Consider the following 26,673-nt stretch of genomic DNA (forward strand, 5'->3'; position numbering starts at 1 on the left):
CAAGGACCCAGGCATCTTTTGGGGGGGTTGGGGGGCTCCCCTCCCCCCCCCCTCCCCCCCCCCCTCCCCCCCTCAAGGACCCCTCCCCCCCCCCATCATCTCATGGACCCAACCACTGGGTGACCTTCTCCATGGGGGGAGGGGAAGGGGGTGACCACACCCCTCCCCCCCCCCCCCCCCCCCGGCGTCCCCTTTGTCCCTGGGGGAGGGGCCTGGGAAAAAGCTCTTGACCCTCCCCCCCCTTGACCTCCCCCCCCTCCCCCCCCCCCCCCCCCCGGTCTATTTTTAGCAGCCGGGTGGGGGATGGGCCCCCTCTTCCACCTTCCCAAGGGGACCCCCCCTTCCCCTCCCCTCCCCCCCCCCCAAAATGGGGACAAGGGGCACCAGGGAAAGGGCAGCGCCTCAGCCCCGGGGCATGATGGGAAATCCCCATCCCCCCCCCCCCCCCCCCCCTTGACCTTCTTTCACCCAATTGGCTTCTTCTCGAGCTTGGAGAGGACCCAGAGCGTCCGGGTCCCCGCCCTTCTGTCACCCGATTGGCTCTCCCAGAAGAGACCCAGCCTGATTGGCCGCCGCCCCGTGACCTCAGAAGCGGAGGAGGATGAGGGGGGGGGAGGGGGAAGGGATGGAGAAGAAACTCAACCCAAGGTCTTGGTTGCCCCCACCTCAACCCGAGGTCTCCATTGACCCAAGTCAACCCAACGTCTTGGTTGAACCCACTTCGACCCAACGTCTTCGTTGACCCAAGTCAACCCAACGTCTTGGTTGAACCCAACGTCTTGGCTGACCCCACCTCAACCCAACGTCTCCATTGACCCACCTCAACCCAACGTCTCCATTGACCCAAGTCAACCCAACGTCTTGGTTGAACCCAACGTCTTGGCTGACCCCACCTCAACCCAACGTCTCCATTGACCCACCTCAACCCAACGTCTCCATTGACCCAAGTCAACCCAACGTCTTGGTTGACCCCACCTCAACCCAACATCTCCATTGACCCAAGTCAACCCAACGTCTTGGCTGACCCCACATCAACCCGACATCTCCATTGACCCACCTCGACCCAACGTCTCCATTGACCCACCTCAACCCAAGATCTTGGTTGGTGCCAACGTCTTGGTTGACCCCACCTTGACCCAACATCTCCATTGACCCAAGTCAATCCAACGTCTCCATTGACCCACCTCAACCCAACGTCTCCATTGACCCACCTCAACCCAAGATCTTGGTTGGCGCCAACGTCTTGGTTGACCCCACCTGGACCCAAGGTCTTCGTTGACCCCCCCCCCAACCCTCCTCCCAGCCCAGCCCAAGGAAACCTTCCACAGCTCATAAAGCTCCAGTTTTGTTTCTCCTCCACCACCGAACATCTCCTCGTCTCACCCCCGACCATCCCCACCCACCCCACACCCCCCGTAGCCGTGTCCCAGCTTGTCCCAGTTCTCAGTGCTGAAGTCCCCACGGTGTCACCGTCTCAGCTCCACCCCTTTCTTCATGGGACGATGCTCCACCTCCTCCAGGTCCCGTCACCTCGGCTGGACCTTCTCTTGGTCCCACCGCCAGTTGAGACCCGGGGCAGAACCGGCCGAGTCCCACCATGTCCCAAACCTTCTGGAGCCCCCGTCTCCAGGTGGCCGAGGAGAAGCAGAAGATGAGAGGGTCCAGGCAAGCGCTGAAGGTGGTGAGGAGCACGGCGTAGGCTCTCCACGGGGGGTTCTCCTGCCGGAGATACCCCACCACGTGGGACACGTTGAAAGGGGCGAAGCAGAGGACAAAAGCCACCGCTGTGGCCGAGGCCAAAGCCACCGCTCGCCGTCTCCTCCCCGGCGCCGTGGCGGGAAGGGCCACCACGATGCAGACCAAGCGGCCGTAGCAGAAGGCCGTGATGGCCAAGGGCAAACAGAAGAGGACCAAGAAGATCTCCAAGCGAAGGGCCAAGAGGGTGGCCAGCTGAGGACCGGCGAAACGAGTGTAACAAGCCGTCCCGTTGGCCACCGCCGAGGTGGGTTGGGCCACGTAGACCACGCTACAGTGGGCCAAAGCGGCCACCCAGAAGCCACCGGCGGCCACCGCGGCGGCGTGGGTGGCCCGGTGACACCGACGGTACCGGACGGGGAAGGCCACGCGGAGGTAACGGTCCACGCTGAGGGCGGTGAGGGAGAGGATGGTGAGGTAGACGCTGGTGAAGAAGAGGAAGACGAAGAGCGGGCAGAGGGATGGTGGCAACTTCCAGGTGGCCTCCCAAGCCGCCTCGGCCATGCGGATGGGCAAGGAGGCCACCAGGGCCAGGTCGCCCACGGTCAGGTTGAGGAGGAGGATGTCGGCGGGGAGGAGGCGCCGGCGTCGGGCCACCGTCCCCAAGGCCACCAGGGCGGCCACGTTGAGGGGCAAGCCCAAGGTGAAGACCACGGTGTAGACGGTCAAGCAGAGGCGGTGGTTGATGGCGAAGGGCGGGGCTGACATGGCAGCCAGGGGTGGCCTGTGGTGGCCAGCGGTGGCCGGGATCTTCTAGGGTACGGTTGAGTTGGTCAATGGCAGTTGGGATCTACTGGGGTTCAGTGGGGTGGGCGGTGGGGCCTTGGGTCGGGGTCTTTGGGGGGGGTCCTGGGGGACCTGAGGTGAGTGGTGGCTCCCGGGTTGGTATCTCTGGGGGGTTCCTGGAGGGTTCCTGGGGGACCTGAGGTGGGTGGTGGGTCCCCAGGTGGGTGGTGGGTCCTTGGGTTGGGGTCTCGGGGGGGTTCCTGCAGGACCTGAAGTGGGTGGTGGGTCCTGGGTTGGAGGTGGGGTCTCGGGGGGGTTCCTGTGGGACCTGAAGTGGGTGGTGGGTCCTGGGTTGGAGGTGGGGTCTCGGGGGGGTTCCCGTGGGACCTGAGGTGGGTGGTGGGTCCTCAGGCAGGTGGTGGGTCCTTGTGTTGGGGTCTCAGGGGGGTTCCTGGGGGACCTGAGGTGGGTGGTGGGTCCTGGGTTGGTATCTTGGGGGGGTTCCTGTGGGACCTGAGGTGGGTGGTGGGTCCTGGGTTGGAGGTGGGGTCTCGGGGGGGTTCCTGTGGGACCTGAGGTGGGTGGTGGGTTCCCCAGGCGGGTGTGGGGGGGTCTTTGGGGGGGGGGGGGGGGGGGTGCCCTTGGGTTGGGTGAAGGTGGAGGGAGAGGACGGGTCCTACCGTAGCGGCCGGACGGTGACGGTGCCAAGGAGGGACCGATGACCAGAAATGCCCCCCTCCCCCAGGGACCCGGGCATCCGGGCGGCCACTCCTCCCCCTTCCGTCCCCACCCCCACCCCCCCCCCGCCCCTCCCCCCATCCATCCATCCATCCATCCATCCGACCCCGGGGACAGCGGTGACAACGGTGTCCAGGTGCCACCACCACCCCCACCAAGGGACCCAGGTGCCACCAACACCTCCCCCCTCCCCCCCCTCGACCAAAGGACCCAGGCGTCTGGGGCAACTAATTAACAATTAATTAACCCAGGAGATGATTTTATTGGGGGGGAGGGAGGGGGATGGTGGCCCCGGCGGTGACGGTGACACGTCACCATCCGTGTCCTGGCAAGTCCACCGCAGTGGTGGTGGCCGTGGCCCTGGATGTCCCCCAGGTGGTGGTGCGTCCCCTCGTGGTGGCATCTACCCCCCCCCGGTGGCATCTCCCTGTGGTGACGTGTCCCACACAGCGGCCAGGACCCCCACCCTGAAGATGCCACCACCATGTCCTCGGTGTCCCCGTGTCCTCGGTGTCACCATCTACCCGTGAACCCCGTGGTCGCCACGTGGCCGTGTCCCCCTGTCCCCGTGGTGGCCATGTCATGTCCCCATGGACGTTTTATGGTGTCCCCATGTCCCCATAGTGGCCGTGTCCCCGTGGTGGCCCAAGTCCTCGTGTCCCTGGGGACATTTGGTGGTGTCCCCCAAGCTCTCTCAGTGCTTCAGGGTGACGTATTCCACGGCGTCCCCACCATTGTCCCCGCAGTGTCCCCGCGATGTCCCCGGGGAGGACAGGGCCAGGGCGGCGTAGAGCAGTGTCCCCTCCCTGTCCCCGGGACCGGGTGGGACGTTCTCGTAGTCGGGACCTTCGGTGGCCTGTGGGGACGGACGGGGGTGGTGACGGGGGTGGGGACACCGGAGTGGGGGGGGGGGAGGTACGGACACGGGGGACATTGGGGACATGGAGGACATCAAGGAGGACATTAAGGTTGTTGGGGACATGGTGGACGTCAAGGAGGACATGGTGGACACTGGGGACATTGAGGACATCAAGGGGAACATTGAGGACATTAGGGACATGAAGGGGGACATCGGGGGAGACGCAGGGGACATTGAGGTTGTTGGGGACATGGGGGACATCGAGGAGGACATTTGGGACATGGTGGACATCAAGGGGGACATGGGGGACATTGAGGTTGTTGGGGACATTGAGGACATCAAGGGTGATATGGAGAACATTGGGGACATCAAGGAGGACATGGTGGACATTGGGGACATGGAGGACATCAAGGAGGACATTAAGGTTGTTGGGGACATGGTGGACATCAAGGAGGACATGGGGGACATCGGGGACATGGGGAACATCAAGCGGGACATTGGGGCCATCAAGGGGGACACGGGGAGCATTGAGGTTGTTTGGGACATTGGGGACATCAAGGAGGACATTAAGGTTGTTGGGGACGTTGGGGACATCAAGGAGGACATGGTGGACGTTGGGGACATGGTGGACATCAAGGGGGACATTCAGGTTGTTGGGGACATCAAGGAGGACATGGTGGACGTTGGGGACATGGTGGACATCAAGGGGGACATTCAGGTTGTTGGGGACATTGAGGACATCAAGGAGGACATGGTGGATGTTGGGGACATTGAGGACATCAAGGAGGACATTGACGTTGTTGGGGACATTGAGGACATCATGGAGGACATGGTGGACGTTGGGGACATGGTGGACATCAAGGGGGACATTGAGGTTGTTGGGGACGTTGGGGACATCAAGGAGGACATGGGGGACGTTGGGGACATGGTGGACATCAAGGAGGACATTGAGGTTGTTGGGGACATTGAGGACATCATGGAGGACATGGTGGATGTTGGGGACATGGTGGACATCAAGGGGGACATTGAGGTTGTTGGGGACGTTGAGGACATCAAGGAGGACATGGTGGACGTTGGGGACATGGTGGACATCAAGGGGGACATTGAGGTTGTTGGGGACGTTGGGGACATCAAGGAGGATACGGGGGACACGGGGGACACACGGGGGGGACACGGAGGTACCTTTGCAGCCCCGTCGTTCCTCTTGAGGACGGTGTAGACCACGGTGTCCCCTCGCAGCCTGGGGGGGTAGGTGGGGGGGGGAGGGGGACACGGTGACAAAGGAGGGTGGGGGAGGGGCCAAGGGTCCCCTGGGGGTGGGGGATGGGGTGGGGGAGGGGTTACCTGGGGACTGAGCCAGCCCCGGGAGGTGACACCACCGAGGAGTAATTGACGTCATCGGTGTCATCGGCACCACCAGGAGGGCGAGGGGACCCAGGCGTCCGGGGCTGTGGGGAGATGGGGGGTGCCCCATAAGTAGGACCCAGGGGTCCGGGGTTCGGGGTGGGGGTTGGGGGGGGGTTGGGAACTACTTTTTTATGGCGGAGGAAGAAGGTTCCGGATGGTTCCACCACGGGTTCCTCGTCGGCCGCCATCTGCCGCCGCCATCTGTGGGGAGGGACAATGTGTGGGGCAGGGTGTGGGGGATGGGGGGTAGGGGGGTGGGGGGGTGGGGTTGGGGGGCAGCCCGGTACCCCACCCCCCTGCCCCCCAACTCACCGGCGACGGAGGAAGCACCCGAAGGTGCCCAAGAGCAGGAGGAGGCTCAGCCCCACACCCAGAGCCAGGAAGGTCCTTCGGAGGATGGTGGCGGTGGAATCTATGGGGCAGGATGTGGGGCGGAGGGTGTGGGGAGAGGAAGGAGGGAGAGCATGGATGTCTGGGTCCCATGGGGCAGGAGTGACGCTAAGGGGTCCTATGGGGCAGGGGTGACCCAAGGGGGTCCTATGGGACAGGAGTGACCCCAAGGGGTCCCATGGGGCAGGAGTGACACAAAGGGGTCCTATGGGGCAGGGGTGACACAAAGGGGTCCCATAGGGCAGGAGTGACCCCAAGGGGTCCTATGGGGCAGGGGTGACACTAAGGGGGTCCTATGGGGCAGGAGTGACCCCAAGGGGTCCTATGGGGCAGGAGTGACACAAAGGGGTCCTATGGGGCAGGAGTGACCCCAAGGGGTCCTATGGGGCAGGGGTGACACTAAGGGGTCCTATGGGGCAGGGGTGATGCTAAGGGGTCCTATGGGGCAGGAGTGACCCCAAGGGGTCCTATGGGGCAGGGGTGACACTAAGGGGTCCCATGGGGCAGGGGTGACCCAAGGGGGTCCTATGGGGCAGGGGTGATGCTAAGGGGTCCTATGGGACAGGGGTGACCCCAAGGGGTCCTATGGGGCAGGGGTGACACTAAGGGGGTCCTATGGGGCAGGGGTGACCCAAGGGGGTCCTATGGGGCAGGGGTGACACAAAGGGGTCCCATAGGGCAGGAGTGACCCCAAGGGGTCCTATGGGGCAGGGGTGACCCCAAGGGGTCCTATGGGGCTGGGGTCACTTACAGTAGACGGTGATGATGACGTCATCGGAGTGGCCGGTGGCGACGTCATTGGTGACGCTGCAGCGGTAGCGCCCGGACTCCTGGGTCCCCACCCCCCTCATTACCCACAATCCCTGGGGGCTGCTCCCCAAAACTCTCCCCTCCCGGAACCAATGGAATGCCCGGGGCGGGGGGCGGGACCGGGCGTGACATCGCAGGGTGACGTCACTCTGCTCCTCCACCCCACGGCCGGGGTCCGGCACCAGCTCCACCCCCTGGGGGGCAACTGGGGGCACAGACGTCAGCACCCCGACACCTGCGCCCCCTTTTTTGGGGGTCCCCGACACCTGGGTCCCCTTTTTTGGGGGTTCCGGATGCCTGGTCCCCCTTTTTTTGGGGGTACCCAATACCTGGATCCCCTTTTTTGGGGGTCCCTGACACCTGGTCCCCCTTTTTTTGGGGGTCCCCAATACCTGGATCCCCTTTTTTGGGGGTCCCTGGCACCTGGGTCCCCTTTTTTGGGGGTCCCCAATACCTTGGTCCCCTTTTTGGGGGCTTCCAGACACCTGGGTCCCCCTATTTTGGGGGTCCCAGATGCCTGCACCCCCTTTTTGGGGGTCCCTGACACCTGGGTCCCCCTTTTTTGGGGGTCCCGGATGCCTGGTCCCCCTTTTTTTGGGGGTCCCCAATACCTGGATCCCCTTTTTGGGGGGTCCCTGGCACCTGGGTCCCCCTTTTTTGGGGGTCCCCAATACCTGGGTCCCCTTTTTTGGGGGGTTCCAGACACTTGGGTCCCCCCTTTTTTGGGGGTCCCGGATGCCTGGATCCCCCTTTTTTGGGAGGGATTTGGGGGGGGGGGGGTATTTTTGGGGTGTGACTCACAGTGGACGTCGAGGGGGTGGGGGGCGCTGCGGGTGCCCCCCGCCTGGTTTTGGGCCTGGCAGACGTAGGTCCCGGCGTCCTGGGGTTGGGGGTCCGACAGGAACAGTTGGGGGGCGGTGGGGGGCGTCACTTCCCGCCCCTCCTTGTACCACGTGACCTCGAACTTGGGGGGCTCCCCCCCTTCGATCTGGCACTGGAGGCTGACGGGGCCCCCCCCCGGCCACCACCGTCCCCCCCGGGGTCTGCAGCACCCGGACGGTCCTTGGGGGGTCTGTTGGGGGGGGGGGGAGGAGAGAAACCGCCGTTAATGGGGGTTTGGGGGGGTCTTGAAACCGATATTTGGGGTGAGAGGGTCAAAAGAGCTCAGGGGGGGGGGCTTGAAACTGTCATTTAGGGCTGGGAGGGCTAGGGGGGTTGGGGGGAGAGAAACTGCCATTAGTGAGGGCTTGGGGGGGTCTTGAAACTGATATTTGGGGTGGGAGGATCAAAAGAGGTGGGGGCGGGGCCTTGAAACTGTCAATTAATTGGGGGGGGGCTTGAAACTGATATGAGGGGGGAGCTCAAAACCGCTGGGGAGGCCGAAATCATCATTTGGGGTGGGGGACACACAAAATAATCATTGGGAGGGCTCGAAACTGCCATTTGGGGGGGGTGGAAATGGGGTGGGAGCCATGAAACCGCCTCCTGGGACCCTTGAAACTGCCAACACCCTTGGGGGGGGGACACCTCGAAACCGCCAATACCCCTGTGGGGTGGGGGGGACTCAAAACTGTCATTTTGGGGGGGGGTGGAAATGGGGTGGGAGCCATGAAACTGCCCCCCGGGACCCTCGAAACCACCAACACCCTTGGGGGGGGGGGGGCGGCCTTGAAACCGCCACTCACACCAGACGACGACGGGGAGGGGCGGGGAGAGGGCGGAGCCAGCGGGATTTTGGCCAATGCAGCGGTAGAGGCCGGTGTGGGCGGGGTCAGCGTCGAAGCTGAGGGTGGGGCCAGGGGGGCCGACCTCCCGGTCGTCGCGTTGCCATTGGATGAGAGGCTCGGGGTGGGCGGGGCCGAGGGTGCAGCGTAAGGTGACGCGGGAGCCAATCAGGGCCGGCAGCGAGGTCAGGTTTTCCAAGATGGCCACCTGGGGCGGGACTAAGGGAGAGGAAGGGGGCGGGGCCAAAGGGGATTGGCTGAAGGGGACACGTGCCACGCCCTGCCCCGGGGCATCTTGACCACCTGGCGGCCATCTTGGCCACCCCACGGCCACCCCACGGCCACCTCAACCACCCCATGGCCATCTTATGGCCACCATGCCCACCCGGCGGCCATCTTGGCCACTCTACGGCCATCTTGACCATCCCACCACTACCTTGGCCACCCCGTTGAGTACCCCACAGACACCTTGGCCACCCCACCACCATCTTGACCACCCCACAGCTCTGTTGACCGCCCCCCGGCCACCTTGACCACCCCATGGCCATCTTGACCCCCCCAACCACCATCTTGGCCATGTCCTTGACCACCCCATGGCCACCTTGACCACCCCCTTGACCATTCCACCACCACCTTGGCCACCCCCTTGACCACCCCACAACCATCTTGACCACTCCACAGCTCTGTTGACCACCCCACGGCCACCTTGACCACCCCACCACCACCTTGACCACCCCACCACCACCTTGACCACCCCACAGCTCTGTTGACCACCCCACGGCCAACCCACCACCATCTTGACCACCCCACAGCTCTGTTGACCACCCCACGGTCACCTTGACTTCCCCACGGCCACCCCACCACTATCTTGTCCACCCCACAGCTCTGTTGACCACCCCACAGCCACCTTGACCACCCCACAGCCACCCCACCACCATCTTGACCACCCCACCACCATCTTGACCACCCCATGGCCAACTTGACCACCCCACGGCCACCTTGACCAACCCACCACCACCTTGACCACCCCACACCTCTGTTGACCACCCCACGGCCACCTTGACCACCCCACAGCCACCCCACCACCATCTTGACCACCCCACACCTCTGTTGACCACCCCACGGCCACCTTGACCACCCCACAGCCACCCCACCACCATCTTGACCACCCCATGGCCAACTTGACCACCCCACGGCTACCTTGACCACCCCACCACCATCTTGACCACCCCACAGCTCTGTTGACCACCCCACGGCCACCTTGACCACCCCACGGCCACCTTGACACACACCCCCCCTTCCCCCCCACCACCACCCCCTCGCCCCACTCACAGTAGACCTCCAGGGTGGTGGGGGGGTGACGTGGCCGTCCCCAGGCTGTTGGTGACCTCGCAGCGGTAGGACCCCCCGTGGGTGGCCCTGGCGGGTCCCAGGAGGAGCCGGGCCCCGCTATGGGGCAGGCTCCGGCCCCCCAAGCTCCAGGCGAAGGTGTGGGGCGGGGGGTGGGAGGAGTGGCCGCAGCTCAGGGTCACCTCCCCCCCCTCGAGGACGGGGGACGCCGGGGTCACCTCCACCCGCACGTCCCGGGGGGCGTCTGGGGGGGGGGGGAGGGGTCAAAGGGGGGTGGAGTCAAAGGGGGCGGGGTCAAAGGGGGCGGGGTCAAAGAGCTGGAGAAGGAGGGTGCAGCCCAGGGGAGGAAAGGGGAGGGGCGAAGGGTGGTTGGGGCGGGGCTAAGGGTGATTGGCAGTTTCATAGTGGGCGGGGCTAAGGGTGATTGGCAGGTTCGAAGTGGGCGGGGCTAAGGGCGATTGGCAGTTTCATAGTGGGCGGGGCTAAGGGTGATTGGCAGGTTCATAATCCTTCTTGCCCCACCCACCGCCGCCATCTTACCCCACCCACCGCCGCCATCTTGCCCCACCCACCGCTGCCATCTTGCCCCACCCACCTCTGCCATCTTGCCCCACCCACCGCCGCCATCTTACCCCACCCACCTCTGCCATCTTGCCCCACCCACCGCTGCCATCTTGCCCCACCCACCTCTGCCATCTTGCCCCACCCACCGCCGCCATCTTGCCCCACCCACCGCCGCCATCTTACCCCACCCACCTCTGCCATCTTGCCCCACCCACCGCTGCCATCTTGCCCCACCCACCGCCGCCATCTTGCCCCACTCACAGTAGACCTCCAGGGGGACGGCGGGTGACTGGGTTGTCCCCACGTCGTTGGTGGCCTGGCAGCGGTAGGACCCCCCGTCCGCGGCCTGGACGGGCCTCAGGAGGAGCTGGGCCCCGCTCTGGGACAGGGTCCTGCCCCCCAAGCTCCAGGAGAAGGCGTAGGAGGGGGGTTTGGCCGAGTCCCGGCAGGTCAGTGTCACCTCCTCCCCCTCGTGGACGGGGTGTGATGGTGACATGTCCACCTGCACGTTCCGGGGGGGATCTGGCGGGGAGAAAACCAGTATAGACCAGTATGGGCCCTACATGAACCTATGGAGTCCCATAAGCACCCCAGGGACCCCCAAAACCCCGCCAGGACCCACCCCAAGTCAACCCCAGGACCTCTATAGCCCCCATAGACCCTTCAAGGGACACCCCCAGCCCCCTATACACGCCCTGAGCCCCCCCAAGACTCCTCCCCCCCCCCATAATCTCCATATGGGGGACCCAGGAGTCTGTAGAAGCCCCAGAACCCACCAGGGACCCCCATAGCCCCCAAGGAACCCCCCCCAGGAGCCTCCAGGGACTCCCCAATATCTCACAGTGGACCTAAAGGTGGTGGGACACCCATGCTGGGGGCCACCTACAGCCCCCCAGGACCCCCCCATTACCTCCAAGTGGTAGACCCAGGTACCCCCAGAACCCACCAGGGACCCCCAGAACCCACCAGGGGCCCCCAGAACCCCCAAGGAACCCCATAACCCCCAAGGGACCCCCCCCCCCAGGAGCCTCCAGAGGGACCCATCTCACAGTGGACCTAGAGGTGGTGGGACAGAATCATCCGCAGCCCCTCCCCAAGACCCCCCCATAATCTCCATGTGGTGGACCCAGGTCCCCCCAGAACCCACCAGGGACCCCGTAACCCCCAATAAACACCACCACCCCCCCGCCCCATATCTTACAGTTGACCTGGAGCAGCCGGGATGCCCGGGAGATGGTCCTTCCGTCGGGACCCCGGAGGGTGCAGTTGAGGAGGGTCCCATCGTGGTACCAGAAGGGGTTGAAGGTCAAGAGGGAGCCGATGGCCGGGTGGGAGGTGACGGTGGCCGGGGGGGCCCAGGGCTCCACGTTGAACCCCGCTGTCTTGGAGGCGGGTCCCTCCCAGGCGAAGGTGGGGGTGTCCCCGGGGCAGGCGGGGGGCACCCAGCACCCAAAAGAGGTCCTGAGGCCTTGGTTGATGGGGGCTGGGTCCGGCCAGAGGTGGGGGGCTGGGGGGGTGTCTGTGGGGGGGGGGGAGACAGGGGGGGGACAATGGAGTGATGGGGGGGACAAGAGGGGGACAATATGGGGGATTGGGGGGTGATGGGGGAGAAGAGGATGGATAATGGGGGGACATGGGGGGGAGAATGGGGGGAGAAAGGGGGGACAATGAGGGGGATGGGGGGGGACACAGGGGAGATAATGGGGGGAGAATGGGGGGACAATGGGGGGAATAAGGGGGGGGGGACACAGGGGAGATAATGGGGGGACAATGGGGGGACAATGGGGGGGATAAGGGGGGGGACACAGGGGAGATAATGGGGGGACAATGGGGGGACAATGGGGGGGATAAGGGGGGGGGACACGGGGGAGATAATGGGGGGACAATGGGGGGACAATGGGGGGAATAAGGGGGGGGACACGGGGGAGATAATGGGGGGACAATGGGGGGACAATGGGGGGAATAAGGGGGGGGACACGGGGGAGATAATGGGGGGACAATGGGGGGACAATGGGGGGGATAAGGGGGGGGACACGGGGGAGATAATGGGGGGACAAGGGGTGACAATGGGGGGACACGATGGGGATAATGGGGGGGGGACAATATGGGGACAATGGGACACAATTTGGGGATAACGGGGGGGGTGACAGTGGGGGAATAATGGGGGGGACAAAGGGGGTGACGAAGGTGGGGGGCAAGTAGAGGGACAAGGGGGTGACAATACGGGGGTAACGGGGGGACGGGGGGGATAATGTGGGGACAACGAGGGGGGGGGGGGGCACTGGCCAGATGATGGGGGGGGGGGGTGACAGAGTGGGGACAAGGTGGGGGGGGGGATAAAGGGGGGAGAGGGGACATCCCTGTCCCTACCGGTGACGTTGACCGTGACAAAGTGCATCCAGAGCAGTTCTTTGAAGTTCCGGCGACTGGGTTGGGCCACCAACCGCAGCCCATATTGCCCCCCATCTTCTTTTCCCATGTGGGGCAGGATGAGGTCACAGTCCCCCTGATCGGCTCCCGGGGTCCTGGAAGGTCGAGCCACCACCCGCCCCCTAAATTCCCGGGTTTTCTGGTCGAAATTGGGGCGATGGATCCAGGAGAGTTGATGGAGTTGGGCGCCGGGTCCCGCTTGACACAGGTCGTAGCGGCAGGAGATGTAGAGGCAGGAACCCACCCCCACCACCATCTCCTGGGGCCCCGTCACCGGGTCGGGACAGGAGGACGGGGACCCTGTAGAAGGTGAAAGTGACCCGGGTGTCCCAACGAACGAGGTGTTTTGGGGACCCAGGAGTCCGGGGACCCAGGTGGCCGAGGACTCTGGAGTCCGTGGACCCATATGCGTGGGCGCTGAGATGTTCTGAGGAGACCTTCAACTCCCCCCCCCCCGCCAAAGCCAGAGGGTCCCAGGTGTTTTGGGGACCCAGATGTCCCAGCGATTGAGGTGTTTTGGGGACCTGGGAATCCGGGGACCGAGACGTCTGAGCGCTGAGATGGTCCGAGGAGGCCTTCAGCCCCCCCAAAGCCAGAGGAACTCACGTGTCCAGATGACCCAGGCATCCGGGGACCCACCACCCCCAAAAACCAGAAGGACCCAGATGTCCGGGACCCCCTCCTCCCCCACACCCCCCCCCACCTCCCCCCGTCCCCCACCCCCCAGGGGACCCAGGCGTCCGGGGAAGGTCCCTACCGGGGATGAAGAAGAGGAGGAAGACGAAGAACCGCATGTCGGCAACGTCCAGACCTGAGCGAGGAGATCATCAATCTGTGGGGTGGGACCCCCCAAGTGAAGGAGACCCAGGCGTCCCAGTTGGGGCTCCTTGACCCGCCCCTCGGGGACCCAGAGGGGACCCAGACGTCCGGGTTCTCGGCCCCCTCCTCCGCTCGCAACCAGCCGAGCCCGTTTCCTTCCCCTTTCTCAAAGGCGGCTCAGGTACCACCTCCCGCACCCCATAGATCTTCTGCCCCATAAGGGACCCAGGCGTCCGGGTCCCACCACCCCATGGACCTCCTGCCCCAAAGGGACCCAGCGTCTCCATCCCACCACCCCATGGGTCCCACCACCCCATGGGTCCCGCCACCCCATAGGTCCCGCCACCCCATAAGTCCCACCACCTCGTGGCCCTTCTGCCCCATAGGGGACCCAGGTGAACTGGTGCCACCACCCCATAGGTCCCACCACCCCATAGGTCCCACCACCTCGTGGCCCTTCTGCCCCATAGGGGACCCAGGTGAACTGGTGCCACCACCCCATAGGTCCCGCCACCCCATAAGTCCCACCACCCCATAGACCTTCTGCCCCAAAGGGGACCCAGGTGGTCAGGTCCCACCACCCCATGGACCTCCTGCCCCATAGGGGACCCAGGCATCCGGGGAGGGTCATGCCACTCGTCGTGTCCCCTGTCCTCCCCCCCGCAAAGGCTTCTGGGAACACCTGGGTCCCCTTGGGGGGGACGGGGACGGGACGGGACACAGAGCAAGGCATCATGGGAGCCTGGACGCCTGGGTTCACCCAAGCGAAGCGGGGTGACGCCGTGGGTCCCCAGAGACACCCCCTTCCTCCCCCCCCCCCCCTTCACGTCACGGGGACGTGGGGAAGGAGGCCGATAAGATATTAGTAATTAATCATTAACGAGCAGCCAAAGGGGACCCAGGCGTCGGGGGGCCTCCCCTCCCCCACATTTGATAAGACGGAACCTGATAAGTGGGGGGGGGGGGGGCGGGGGAGGGGGGGGAGGGGACGACATCAAGGACAACGTGGGTCTGGTGGGGGGGGACACACACCCAGGCGTCCGGGACCCCTCCCCCCTCCTACCCACCCCCCCCATGTGACCCCCAGATGTTTGGGGGGACCTAGGCGCCCGAGTGACCCCTCCCCCAAACCTCCTCCTCCTCCCCTCCCCCCGGGTCACCCCCCAAAAAAGGGACCCAGGCGTCCGGGTGTCCCCACCCCCCCCCCCTCCAAGGAGGGACCCGGGCGTCCAGGCGAGGTCACCTTGGGGCGGTTCCCCAGGGGGGGTATAAGGGGAGGTGGGGAGAGGACTGGGAGGCACTGGGAGGCACTGGGAGCTGCCGGGAGCCGCCATGGGGAAGGAGGTGAGGGAGTGGGGGGGAGGAGATGGAGGAGAAATAGAGAGATGGAAGGATGGAGGAGGGATGGAGGAGAGATGGTGGGATGGAGGAGGGATGGAGGAGGGGTGGACACATGGTGGGATGGAGAAGGAGTGGAGATACGGAGGAGGGATGGAGAGATGGAGAGATGGAGGAGGGATGGAGGGATGAAGATGTGGAGAGATGGAGGAGAAATGGAGGGATGGAAGGATGGAGGAGGATGGAGAGATGGAGGAGGGGTGGAGGAGAGATGGAGGAGGGGTGGACACATGGTGGGATGGAGAAGGAGTGGAGAGATGGAGGAGGGATGGAGGGATGGAGGAGAAATGGAGGGATGGAAGGATGGAGGAGGGATGGAGAGATGGTGGGATGGAGGAGGGATGAAGACGTGGAGAGATGGAGAAGGGATGGAGAAGTGGAGAAGGATGGAAAGGTGGTGGGATGGAAGGACGGAGGAGGGGTGGAGGGACGGTGGGATGAAGATGTGGAGAGATGGAGGAGGGATGGAGAGATGGAGGAGAGATGGAGCTGGTGAGATGGAGGAGGGATGGACAGAGAGATGAAGGATGGACAGAAGGATGGAGGGATGGAGGGATGGACAGTAGAAGGGATGGAGGGATGGACAGAGGGACGGACAGAGGGACGGACAGAGGGACAGGCCACGTGGTGGCACGAGGTGACGGGAAAGATGGAGGTGGGACGCAGGAGGGATGGACGGACGGACAGAGCCCCCCCACCCCACCCCGACCCTTGACCTCTGACCTCTGCCCCCCAGGAGAGCTATGAGTTGGGGCCCCAGGGCAAGGCCCCGCCCCCGGCGCCGAAGGGTCGTGGCCGCCGCAAGCAGGAGAAGCTGGAAGACATGAAGAAGGAGATGGATGTGGTACGGGGGAAACTGGGAGGGACTGGGAGGGTCAATGGGGATCACTGGGAGGTCAACTGGGGGGAGTGGGAGGTCAATAAGGGGGACTGAGGGTCAATGGGGGGCATTGGGAGGTCAACTGGGGGGACTGGGAGGGACTGAGGGGTCAACAGGGGGCACTGGGAGGTCAACTGGGGGGACTGGGAGGTCAACAAAGGGAACTGGGAGGGACTGGGGGTCAACGGGGGGCACTGGGAGGTCAATTGGAGGGAGTGGGGGGTCAACAAGGGTCAACGGAGGCAACTGGGCCAGTGAGTGGGAGGAACTGGGAGGGACTGGGAGATCCACGTGGGCACGGGGAGGTCCACAAAGGCCAATAACGGACTGGGAGGGTCAATGGGGAGAACTGGGAGGTCAAGAAGGGTCAAGAGGGGGACTGGGAAGGTCACTGGGAGGGGCAGGGAGGGTACTGGGCTGTACTGGGAGCACTGGGAGGGTCGGGATCGGTGCTGAGGCGGGTGCCCCCAGGATGACCACAAGCTGGATGTGAACGACCTGGAGGTCAAGTACAGCACCAGCGTCACCAAGGTGGGTGACCCTTGACCTCTGACCCCCCCTCCCCCCCCCCGGTGTGACCCTCTGACCCCCAACCCCATTGACCTCCGTCAACCCCATTGACCCCGTGACCTCAAGCAACCTCACTGACCCTCTTCACCCCCCCGTGACCCAATGGCCCCACTGACCCCCCCAGCCCCATTGACCCCACCAACCCCATTGACCCCATTAACCCCCCAGCCCCACTGACCCCCCCAGCCCCATTGATCCCCCAGCCCCATTGACCCCCCCAGCCCCACTGACCCCATTGACCCACACCCACCCCATTGACCCCCCCCAGCCCCATTGACCCCAATGACCCCATCAACTCTATGACCCTCATCAACCCCATTGACCCCCCCCAATCCCATTGACCCCATTGACCCCCCCGGCCCCATTGACCCCATCGACCCCATTGACTCCATCAACCCCCTTGACCCCATTGACCCCATTGATCCCCCTCAACCCCATTGACCCCATTGATCCCCCTCAACCCCCTTGACCCCATTGACCCTCCCGGCCCCATTGACCCCATCAACCCCATTGACTCCATCAACCCCCTTGACCCCATTGACCCCCCCAGCCCCATTGACCCCATCGACCCCGTTGACCCCATTGACCCCGTGACCCCCCCCTTGACCCCGGCAGGGCCTGGTGGAGGCGGTGGCAGCCGAGCGGCTGCTGCGGGATGGTCCCAACGAGCTCCGGCCCCCCAAGGGGACCCCCGAGTGCGTCAAGTTTGGGAGGCAACTGGCCGGGGGTCTCCAGTGCCTGATGTGGGTCGCGGCCGCCATTTGTCTCATCGCCTACGGCGTGCAGGAGGGGGAGGGGGACCGCGGCAGCTCCGACAACGTACGTCCGACGCTTGGGTCCATCTGTGGTGGGGGGAGGACACCTGGGTCCATCTAGGGAGGGGGACCATCTGGGTCCGTCTCAGAGGGAACATCTAGGTCCACCTTAGGGGGGGGGTGAAGACATGGGTCTGTGGGTTGAGGAACGCCTGGGTCCACCTGGAGGAACATCTAGGTCCATCTCGGGGGGGACGCGTGGGTCCCTGGGTTGGGAATACATGGGCCCATCGTGGGGAGGACACTTGGGTCCATCTTTGGGGGGACATTTGGGTCCATCTTTGGGGGACACGCACAGACCCATATCTGGGACCATCTCGGGGGCACCTGGAAGCCAGAGACCCTCAAGAGGTGGGATCTGGGAGGGGTTCCAGGATGATTGGAACCTTCCGGGGGAGGAGGAGGAGCAGGACATCTGGGTCCCTCTTGGTGGGGGGGACCACCCATACGCCCGGGTCCCCACCTCGGGGGCCTGATCCTGTCCCCACCACCCACAGCTCTACCTCGCCATCGCCCTCATCGCCGTCGTGGTGGTCACCGGGTGCTTCGGTTACTACCAAGAGTTCAAGAGCACCAACATCATCGCCAGCTTCAAGAACCTCGTCCCTCAGGTGGGACCACCCGGACGTCTGGGTTCCTTCCCTTTACCCCGGACATCTGGGTCCCCACCTGGACGTCTGGGTCCTCACCCGGACGTCTGGGTCCTCTTGTCCCCTTCCAGCAAGCCACGGTCATCCGAGAAGGTGACAAACTCCAGATCAACGCCAACGAGTTGGTGGTGGGGGACCTGGTGGAGATCAAAGGAGGGGACCGAGTCCCCGCCGACATTCGCATCATCTCAGCTCAGGGGTGTAAGGTGGGTCTCGGACGCCTGGGTCCCCCTTTGGGAGGGTGGTGGGTGCCCATACCCCCTTGGGGTGAACCGGTGTCCTCATCCCACCACCTCCAGGTGGACAACTCGTCCTTGACGGGGGAGTCGGAGCCCCAGACGCGTTCCCCCGAGTGCACCCACGACTCGCCCCTGGAGACCCGCAACATCGCCTTCTTCTCCACCATGTGCCTGGAAGGTGGGTCCCCAACCCCTCCCCCGGACACCTGGGTCCCTTCAACCCTCCGCCCCCCCCCCCAACCTTCTTGGCTTCTCCAGGGACGGCCATGGGGCTGGTGATCAACACGGGGGACAGGACCATCATCGGCCGAATCGCCAGCTTGGCCTCGGGGGTGGAGAACGAGAAGACGCCCATCGCCATCGAGATCGAGCACTTCGTTGACATCATCGCCGGCCTCGCCATCTTCTTCGGGGCCACCTTCTTCGTGGTGGCCATGGTCATCGGTTACCCCTTCCTCCGGGCCATGGTCTTCTTCATGGCCATCGTGGTGGCTTACGTCCCCGAGGGGCTGCTGGCCACTGTCACGGTACGGTTTGGGGCCTCGTGGCAGGGGGTGGGGGTTGGAGCTATAGGGCTGTGGATCACGTGACAAAGGATGGGAGCTATGGGAGACTTGAGGGTCTTCACGGGGCTCACCTGGGATCCATGAGGTCCATCAAAAGCCATGGGTGCTGTGGGGGGACTTGAAGGTCTTCATGGAACCATGGGGGGCTTGAGGGTCTTCATGGAACCATGGGGCTCACCTGGGACTCTTGAGGTCCCCATGGGTCCCAACACAAACCATGGGTTCTAGGGGGCTCACCTGGGACTCACAAAGTCCCCATAGGTCCAACATACCCCAGAGGTCCCACATTGGTTCTGGTTCTCCCTATGGCTCCATGGGCATCAACCGCTTCCCTGGAGCTCCTCACGGTTCTAAAGCCACCTCAGAAGCTCCAGGAGGTCCCTAAGCATCCCGTAAGGTTCCATAGGATCTCCCAAGGTTCCCTGGGATGCTGAGGGACTTCCCCCCTCCACAGGTTTGCCTCTCCTTGACGGCGAAGAGGTTGGCGAGGAAGAACTGCGTGGTGAAGAACCTGGAGGCGGTAGAGACCTTGGGGTCCACCTCGGTCATCTGCTCCGACAAGACGGGGACCCTCACCCAGAACCGCATGACAGTGGCCCACCTCTGGTTCGACAACCAGATCCACACAGCCGACACCACCGAGGACCAATCGGGTGAGCCCAGATGCGCCCCCCCCCCCCCCCCACCACCACCCGACGCCTGGGTCCCGCCCCCCAAGTGGTCCCACCACCGCCCTCCCCACCCACCCCAAGGTCAGAGCTTCGACCAGTCGTCGGAGACGTGGACCATGTTGAGCCGCGTCGTCACCCTCTGCAACAGGGCCCAGTTCAAGCCGGGGCAGGACGACGTCCCCGTGGCCAAGGTGGGGGGCGCCTATGGGGCCACGGGCCCTATAGGGGGCCCATATGTGGAGCTGGGAGGGGTATAGAAGGACCAGGACACCCATAGGGGACTTCTATGGGGCTGGGAGGGGTATGTAGGGGCCCTATGTGGGGCTGGGAGGAGTATAGAAGGACCAGGACACCCATAGGGGACTTCTGTGGGGCGGGGAGGGGCATGTAGGGGCCCTCTATGGGGCTGGGAGGGATGTACAGAGCCCTATGTGGGGCTGGGAAGAGTGTATAGGGGGCAGGACCCCTAGAAGGGCCCTCTATGGGGCTGGGAGGGGTATGTAGGGGCCCTATGTGGGGCTGGGAGGAGTATAGAAGGACCAGGACACCCATAGGGGTCTTCTATGGGGCTGGGAGGGGTATGTAGGGGCCCTATATGGGGCTGGGAGGGGTATAGAAGGACCAGGACCCCTATAGGGGCCCTCTATGGGGCTGGGAGGGATGTACAGAGCCCTATGTGGGGCTGGGAAGAGTGTATAGGGGGCAGGACCCCTATGGGACCCCTCTATGGGGCTGGGAGGAGCAACACAAGGACCTTCACAGAGGCCCTCTATGGGGCTGGAAGGGTCCTACAGGGGCCAGGAACCTGCCCCATAGGGGCCCTATGGGGGTGGGGGTGGTGGGGTGGTAGGTCAGAGGTCAGGGGTCACCCCACTTAACACCCCCCCTTCCCCTCCCCCCCCCCCCCCCGGCAGCGTGAGGTCATCGGCGACGCCTCGGAGACGGCGCTGCTGAAGTTCGCGGAGGTGACGGTGGGGCCGGTGACGGAGGCGCGGGGACGGTTCCCCAAAGTGGCCGAGCTGCCCTTCAACTCCACCAACAAGTTCCAGGTGGGACCACCCAGAGGTTTGGGGGGGGAGACCCCCCAAGTGGCCGAGAAAGGGGACCCGGGTGTCCAAGAGAGACCTTGAGCTTCATGAAGGACCTCGAGGTTCATGAAGGACCTCAAGTGTCCAAGGGGGACACAAGTGTCCAAGGGGACCCAGATGTTCATGAGGGACCTTGAGGTTCATGAGGGACCCCAAGTGTCCAAGGGGGACCCCAAGTGTCCAAGGGGGACACACACGTCCAGGGAGGGACCCAGGTGTCCAAGAAGGACCTCGAGATTCACGAGGGACCTTGAGGTTCATGAGGGACCCAAGTGTCCAAGGGGGACCCATGTGTCTGGAGGACACCCAGGCTCCTGAGAAGCACCCAGAGGGTCAGGGTGGAGTCCAGGCTTCTTGGGGGGGGACCCAGGCGTTTGGGGGGGACCCAGACATGTGGGTCCCTCTCCAGTTGTCGGTGCACGAGGCTGGAGAACGTCAACTGCTGGTGCTGAAAGGTGCCCCCGAGCGGGTGCTGGAGAGGTGCAGCACGGTCCTGCTGAAGGGACAGGAGCTGGCCCTGGACACCCAGTGGCGGGAGGCCTTCGAGGGGGCCTACGCCGAGCTGGGGGGGCGTGGGGAGAGGGTCCTGGGTGAGTGGGGTGGGGGGTGGGGGTGGAGAGGGAGGTCGGGGGAAATGGGGATCGGGGGGACGTGGGGATGGAGGGACATCACGGGGAGGTGGGGATGGGGGGACAGCATGGGGAGGTGGGGGGGAAATGGGGATCGGGGGGATGTGGGGATGGGGGGACATCACAGGGAGGTGGGGATGGGGGGACAGCATGGGGACAGGGGGACGTGGGGATGGGAGGACATCAGGGGGAGGTGGGGGGAAACGGGGATGTGGGGGACATGGGGATGGGGGGCCATCACGAGGGGATGGGGACGTGGGGGGACGTGGGGATGGAGGGACATCATGGGGAGGTGGGGATGGGGGGCCATCACGAGGGGATGGGGACGTGGGGGGATGTGGGGATGGAGGGACATCATGGGGATGTGGGGATGGGGGGGCCATCACGAGGGGATGGGGACGTGGGGGGACGTGGGGATGGAGGACACACGTGCGGAAGGTGCCACCCCCACACACGTGTCGCCCCGTGTCCCCTCACCGCCCCCCGACTTTGTCCTCCCCCAGGGTTCTGCGCCCGGTGGCTGCCGGGGGGGACGGTGGCCGCGGGGACGGACCCCGAGGTGCTGCCGGAGGTGGCCGTGGGACTCTGCTTCGCCGGGTTGGTCTCCATGATCGACCCCCCCAGGGCCACCGTCCCCCAGGCCGTGCTCAAGTGTCGCACGGCCGGTATCAGGGTAGGGGACATGGGGATGGGGGACGTGGGGATGGGGGGACATCAGGGACATGGGAGGACATGGGGGGAGATGGAGATTGGGGGCCATCAAGGACATGGGGGGACATGGGGACATGGGAGACACAAGATGGACATGGGAACTGGGAGGGACATGGGGACGGGGGGACATCAGGGACATGGAATGACATGGGGGGACGTGGAGATGGGGGGACACCAAGGACACGGGGGGGAGACCACAGGGGACCACGAGGACCCATCAGGACCGTGGGTGGCCATTGGGGCCACGCCACCGATGTCCCCGGTGTCCCCCAGGTGATCATGGTGACCGGAGACCACCCCATCACGGCCAAGGCCATCGCGGCCGCCGTCGGCATCATCTCCGAGGGCAGCGAGACCCCCGAGGAGGTGGCATCTCGGCTACGTGTGCCCCTGGAGAGGGTGGACCCCAGGTGGGACCCGGGTGTCTGGGAGGGGACCCAGGTGTCCTGGGGCGGGGGGAGACCCATGTGTCCGGTGTGGAGGTGGCCATGACACCTTGGGTGGTCCGTGGTGGCAACCACAACATCTCGGGTGCTTCAGCTCCATGGAGATGGAGAGGACCCAGGTGTCCAGGGTGGGGGTGACCCGGGTGATCGAGAGGGGACCCAGGTGTCGTGGTCGGGGGGACCCAGGTGTCCAGGGGTGGAGGTGGCCATGACACCTTGGGTGGCCCGTGGTGGCAACCACAACATCTCGGGTGCTCCGGCTCCACGGAGATGGGGAGGACCCAGGTGTCGTGGTCGGGGGGACCCAGGTGTCCGTGGTGGGGGTGACCCATGTCCTCGTGTCCCATCCCCCCCCCCCAGGCAGGCCCGGGCGCGGGTGGTGACGGGGGCGGAGCTGGCGGCCATGACACCGGGGGCTCTGGAGGGTCTTCTCCGCGCCCACCCCGAGATGGTCTTCGCCCGGACGTCACCGCAGCAGAAGCTCGTCATCGTGGAGAGCTGCCAGCGGCTGGTGGGGACACCGGGGACATCGGGGAAGTGGGGATGGTGGGGACATGGGGGGACACTGGTGAACGTGGGGGACACAGGGAACACGGTGACATCGGGACCACGGAGACATTGGGGTCTCCGTCCTCACCCCTCCAGTCCCCGTGTCCCCAGGGTGTCACCACGATGGGGATGTGCCCAAGGTGCCACCACGATGGGGATGGCGATGGTCCTCATCCCTCCCCTGGTGGTAGTCCCCATCTTCATCCCTCCTGTCCCTGTGTCCCCAAGGTGCCACCATGATGGTGATGTCCCCAAGGTGCCACCACGATGGGGATGTGCCCAAGGTGCCACCACGATGGGGATGGTGGTAGTCCCCATCTTCATCCCTCCTGTCCCTGTGTCCCCAGGGTGCCGCCATGATGGGGATGGTCCCCAACCTCATCCCTCCCAGCTCCAGTCCCCGTGTCCCCAAGGTGCCACCATGATGGGGATGGTCCTCATCATGATTGAGATGGGATGTCCCCAAGGTGCCACCATGAGAGGGGCAGTGATGGCCCCCATCTTCATCCCTCCAGTCCCCGTGTCCCCAAGGTGCCACCATGATAGGGATGGGGATGGTCCTCATCATGATGGGGATGGGGATGTCCCCAGGGTGCCACCATGATGGAGATGGGATGTCCCCAAGGTGCCACCATGATGGGGATGGGGATGGTCCCCACCCTCACCCCTCCCCTCTCGGGTCATGTGTCGTCACCCCCCCCCCCCCAGGGTGCCATCATGATGGGGTGGTCCCTGTCCCCACCCTCACCCCCATGTCCCCCCACCCCGTCCCCAGGGTGCCATCGTGGCGGTGACGGGGGACGGGGTGAACGACTCCCCGGCGCTGAAGAAGGCGGACATCGGGGTGGCCATGGGCATCGCCGGCTCCGACGCCGCCAAGAACGCGGCCGACATGATCCTCCTCGACGACAACTTCGCCTCCATCGTCACCGGCGTGGAGCAAGGTGGGGGCTGAGGGGACACCGAGAGGGGGGACGGGGGGGTGGGTGACACCACCCCCAGTGACGTCATCCTCCTCCCCCCTCCCCTTTCCCAGGCCGCTTGATCTTCGACAACCTGAAGAAGTCCATCGCCTACACCTTGACCAAGAACATCCCCGAGTTGACCCCTTACCTCATCTACATCACGGCCAGCGTCCCCCTGCCCTTGGGCTGCATCACCATCCTCTTCATCGAGCTCTGCACCGACATCGTGAGTGTCCGGACGCCTGGGTGTCCGTCCGTCCCACCAACACCCAGATCGGTCCATCAACCAGTCCATCAACTGGTGGTTGATGTTCCTCAACCGGTCGTTGAGGTTCCTCAACCAGGAACCGGGGTTCTTCATATGGATGTTGGGGTTCTTCACCCAGACATCTGGGTGCCGGGGTCCTTCCTGGGTGCTGGGGTCCCTCCCGGACGTCTGGGTTCTCCCACACTCAAACTGGTCCATCCACCAGTCCATCAACTGGTGGTTGAGGTTCCTCAACTGGTCATTGATGTTCCTCAACCGGTCGTTGAGGTTCCTCAACCAGGAATCCGAGGTTCTCCACATGGAGGTTGAGGTTCTTCACCCAGACTTTGGGGTTCCTCACCTGGATGCTGGGGTCCCTCCTGGGTGCTGGGGTTTCCCCCCACTCAAACTGGTCCATCAACCAGTCCATCAACCGGTCGTTGAGGTTCCTCAACCAGGAACCGGGGTTCTTCATACGGAGGTTGAGGTTCTTCACCCAGACTTTGGGGTTCCTCACCCGGATGTTGGGGTCCTTCCTGGGTGCCGGGGTCCCTCCCGGATGCGGGGGTCCCTCACCCGGACACTTGTGTCCCCAGTTCCCCTCGGTCTCCTTGGCCTACGAGCGGGCGGAGAGTGACATCATGCACCTGAAGCCCCGCAACCCCCGACGCGACCGACTGGTCAACGAGCCCTTGGCCGCTTATTCCTACTTCCAGATCGGTACCACCCGGACCCCGGGGGCCCCTCGGGGGGTGGGGTGGGGGGTGGGGGAGGGGCCCAGATGTTGGGGTCCAAGTGGGGGGGGGGGTGAGGGGGGGTGTGGCCAAAGAGGGGGGTGGGGGAACTCTTGGGTCCCCAAGGGAGGAGGGGACTTGGATGGTGGGGTCCAAATGGGGGGGGGGGTCTAGACGGTGGGGTGCCCCGGAGGCCCGGGTCCATGGCCACCCGGGTCTCTTGGTCCCTGGCCACCTGGGTCCATGGGTCCTTGGCCACCTGGGTCCAGGGGTCTCTGGCCACATGGCTACCTGGGTCCTTGGCCACCTGGGTCCAGGGGTCTCTGGCCACATGGCTACCTGGGTCCCTGGCCACCTGGGTCCATGAGTCCTTGGCCACCTGGGTCCAGGGGTCCCTGGCCACATGGCTACCTGGGTCCCTGGCCACCTGGGTCCATGAGTCCCTGGCCACCTGGGTCCATGGGTCTCTGGCCACCTGGATGCCTGGGTCCCTTGATGCCCGGCTACCCGCGTCCCTTAGTCCCTGGCCACTTGGCCACCTGGGTCCACGGGTCCTTGGCCACGTGGCCACCTGGGGTCCCTGGTTGCCCCCCCCCCCCCCCGGTAGGTGCCATCCAGTCCTTCGCCGGCTTCACCGACTACTTCGTGGCCATGGCCCAGGAGGGTTGGTGGCCCCTCCTCTGCCTGGGGCTGCGCCCGCGCTGGGAGGACACCCACGAGCAGGAGCTGCAGGACAGCTACGGCCAGCAATGGGTAACCCCCACCCCCCCTAGAGACCCCCGACCCCCCCGACCCCCCCGACCCCCCCCTACAGCCCCCTATAGCGCCGTTTCCCCCCCCCCCCAGACCTTCTGGCAGCGCCGGTACCAGCAGTACACGTGTTACACCGTCTTCTTCATCAGCATCGAGATGTGCCAAATCGCCGACGTCCTCATCCGCAAGACCCGACGCCTCTCCCTCTTCCAGCAGGGGCTCTTCCGGTGCCTATAGGGGGGGCTATAGGGGCCATAGGGGGGGCTATAGGGGGGCTACAGGGGCTCTTCGAGTCCCTACGGGGGCCAAGGGGTGGTGGGACTCCGCTGGTGGCACTGGGGACCACCAGCATTCCGGTGGCTGTTGGGGTGTAGAGGCTCTGCCGGTACCTATAGGACCTCTTCTGGTGTCTATAGGGTCTATAGGGGCTATAGGGGCTATAGGGGCCATAGGGGGCTACAGGGGCTCTTCGAGTCCCTAGGGGGGCCAAGGGGTGGTGGGACTCCACTGGTGGCACTGGGGCTCCTTCCAGTGGCCATGAGGGTGTAGGGGCTCTGCCCTATAGGGGCTCTTCTGGTGCCTATAGGGGCCATAGGGGGGGCTATAGGGGGGCTATAGGGAGCTATAGGTCCCTGGAGGGGTGTGCTATAGGGGCCCCGGGGGATGCTATAGTGCCCGGGGGATGTGCCATAGGGGCCAAGGAGAGCACTATAGGGGCTAAGGGGGTGCTATAGGGCCCCGGGGGGGTGCTATAGAGCCCCGGGGGGGTGCTATAGGCGCCCTGGGGTGGGGGTGGGTGTTTATAGGTGCTCAGGGGGTGTTGCTATAGGTGCCCGGGGGGGGGGGGGGGGTTGCTATAGGTCCCTGGGGGGTGTCTATAGATCCCCTGGGGGGTTCTATAGGTGCCCTGAGGGGTGCTATAGGGCTCTGTGGGGTGCTATAGGTGCTCCGGGGGGGGGGGGGAGAGGTTTCTATAGGTGCCCGGGGGGTGCTATAGATCCCTGAGGGGGTTCTATAGGTCCCTGGGGGGTGTCTATAGGTGCCCGGGGGGTTCTATAGGCGCCGGGGGGTCTCTATAGGTGCCGGGGGGGTCTATAGGCTCTGGGGGGGTGTCTATAGGCGCCGGGGGGGTGTCTATATGTTCTGGGGGGGTTCTATAGGTGCCCAGGGGGTGTCTATAGGTGCCGGGG

At 64.7% G+C, this 26,673-nt stretch overlaps 4 protein-coding genes across 4 annotated transcripts; 1 reads left to right on the top strand and 3 right to left on the bottom strand.

Moving 5' to 3' along the window:
- Window positions 1–1,443: 1,443 nt before the first annotated feature.
- Window positions 1,444–2,463, bottom strand: LOC141478560 (free fatty acid receptor 3-like). The gene has a single exon (XM_074167597.1). The coding sequence runs from the start codon at window positions 2,461–2,463 to the stop codon at window positions 1,444–1,446; it is 1,020 nt and encodes a 339-aa protein (XP_074023698.1).
- A 989-nt stretch (window positions 2,464–3,452) lies between these two features.
- On the bottom strand, window positions 3,453–6,884 carry LOC141478563 (B-cell receptor CD22-like). The gene is made up of 6 exons (XM_074167600.1): window positions 6,627–6,884; window positions 5,798–5,897; window positions 5,611–5,686; window positions 5,423–5,526; window positions 5,261–5,318; window positions 3,453–4,075 (listed from the first exon to the last, which is right to left on the bottom strand). The coding sequence occupies exons 1-6, from the start codon at window positions 6,724–6,726 to the stop codon at window positions 3,914–3,916; spliced, it is 600 nt and encodes a 199-aa protein (XP_074023701.1). The 5' UTR covers window positions 6,727–6,884; the 3' UTR covers window positions 3,453–3,913.
- Window positions 6,885–7,970: 1,086 nt separating this feature from the next.
- Window positions 7,971–13,547, bottom strand: LOC141478561 (B-cell receptor CD22-like). Its single transcript, XM_074167598.1, has 7 exons — window positions 13,511–13,547; window positions 12,694–13,053; window positions 11,525–11,842; window positions 10,585–10,845; window positions 9,749–10,003; window positions 8,371–8,628; window positions 7,971–7,999 (listed from the first exon to the last, which is right to left on the bottom strand). Exons 1-7 carry the CDS (start codon window positions 13,545–13,547, stop codon window positions 7,971–7,973), a joined length of 1,518 nt encoding a protein of 505 aa, XP_074023699.1.
- A 2,210-nt stretch (window positions 13,548–15,757) lies between these two features.
- ATP4A (ATPase H+/K+ transporting subunit alpha) lies at window positions 15,758–25,720 on the top strand. The gene is made up of 19 exons (XM_074167599.1): window positions 15,758–15,814; window positions 16,322–16,381; window positions 17,036–17,239; window positions 17,733–17,846; window positions 17,957–18,091; window positions 18,185–18,302; window positions 18,383–18,651; window positions 19,145–19,343; window positions 19,443–19,552; window positions 20,276–20,410; window positions 20,859–21,039; window positions 21,582–21,751; window positions 22,063–22,199; window positions 22,596–22,746; window positions 23,560–23,728; window positions 23,821–23,975; window positions 24,593–24,716; window positions 25,338–25,483; window positions 25,577–25,720. The coding sequence occupies exons 1-19, from the start codon at window positions 15,794–15,796 to the stop codon at window positions 25,718–25,720; spliced, it is 2,742 nt and encodes a 913-aa protein (XP_074023700.1). The 5' UTR covers window positions 15,758–15,793.
- Window positions 25,721–26,673: the final 953 nt, after the last annotated feature.

The sequence above is a fragment of the Numenius arquata genome, unplaced genomic scaffold (genome assembly GCF_964106895.1).
Source record: "Numenius arquata unplaced genomic scaffold, bNumArq3.hap1.1 HAP1_SCAFFOLD_1256, whole genome shotgun sequence".
NCBI lineage: Eukaryota > Metazoa > Chordata > Aves > Charadriiformes > Scolopacidae > Numenius > Numenius arquata.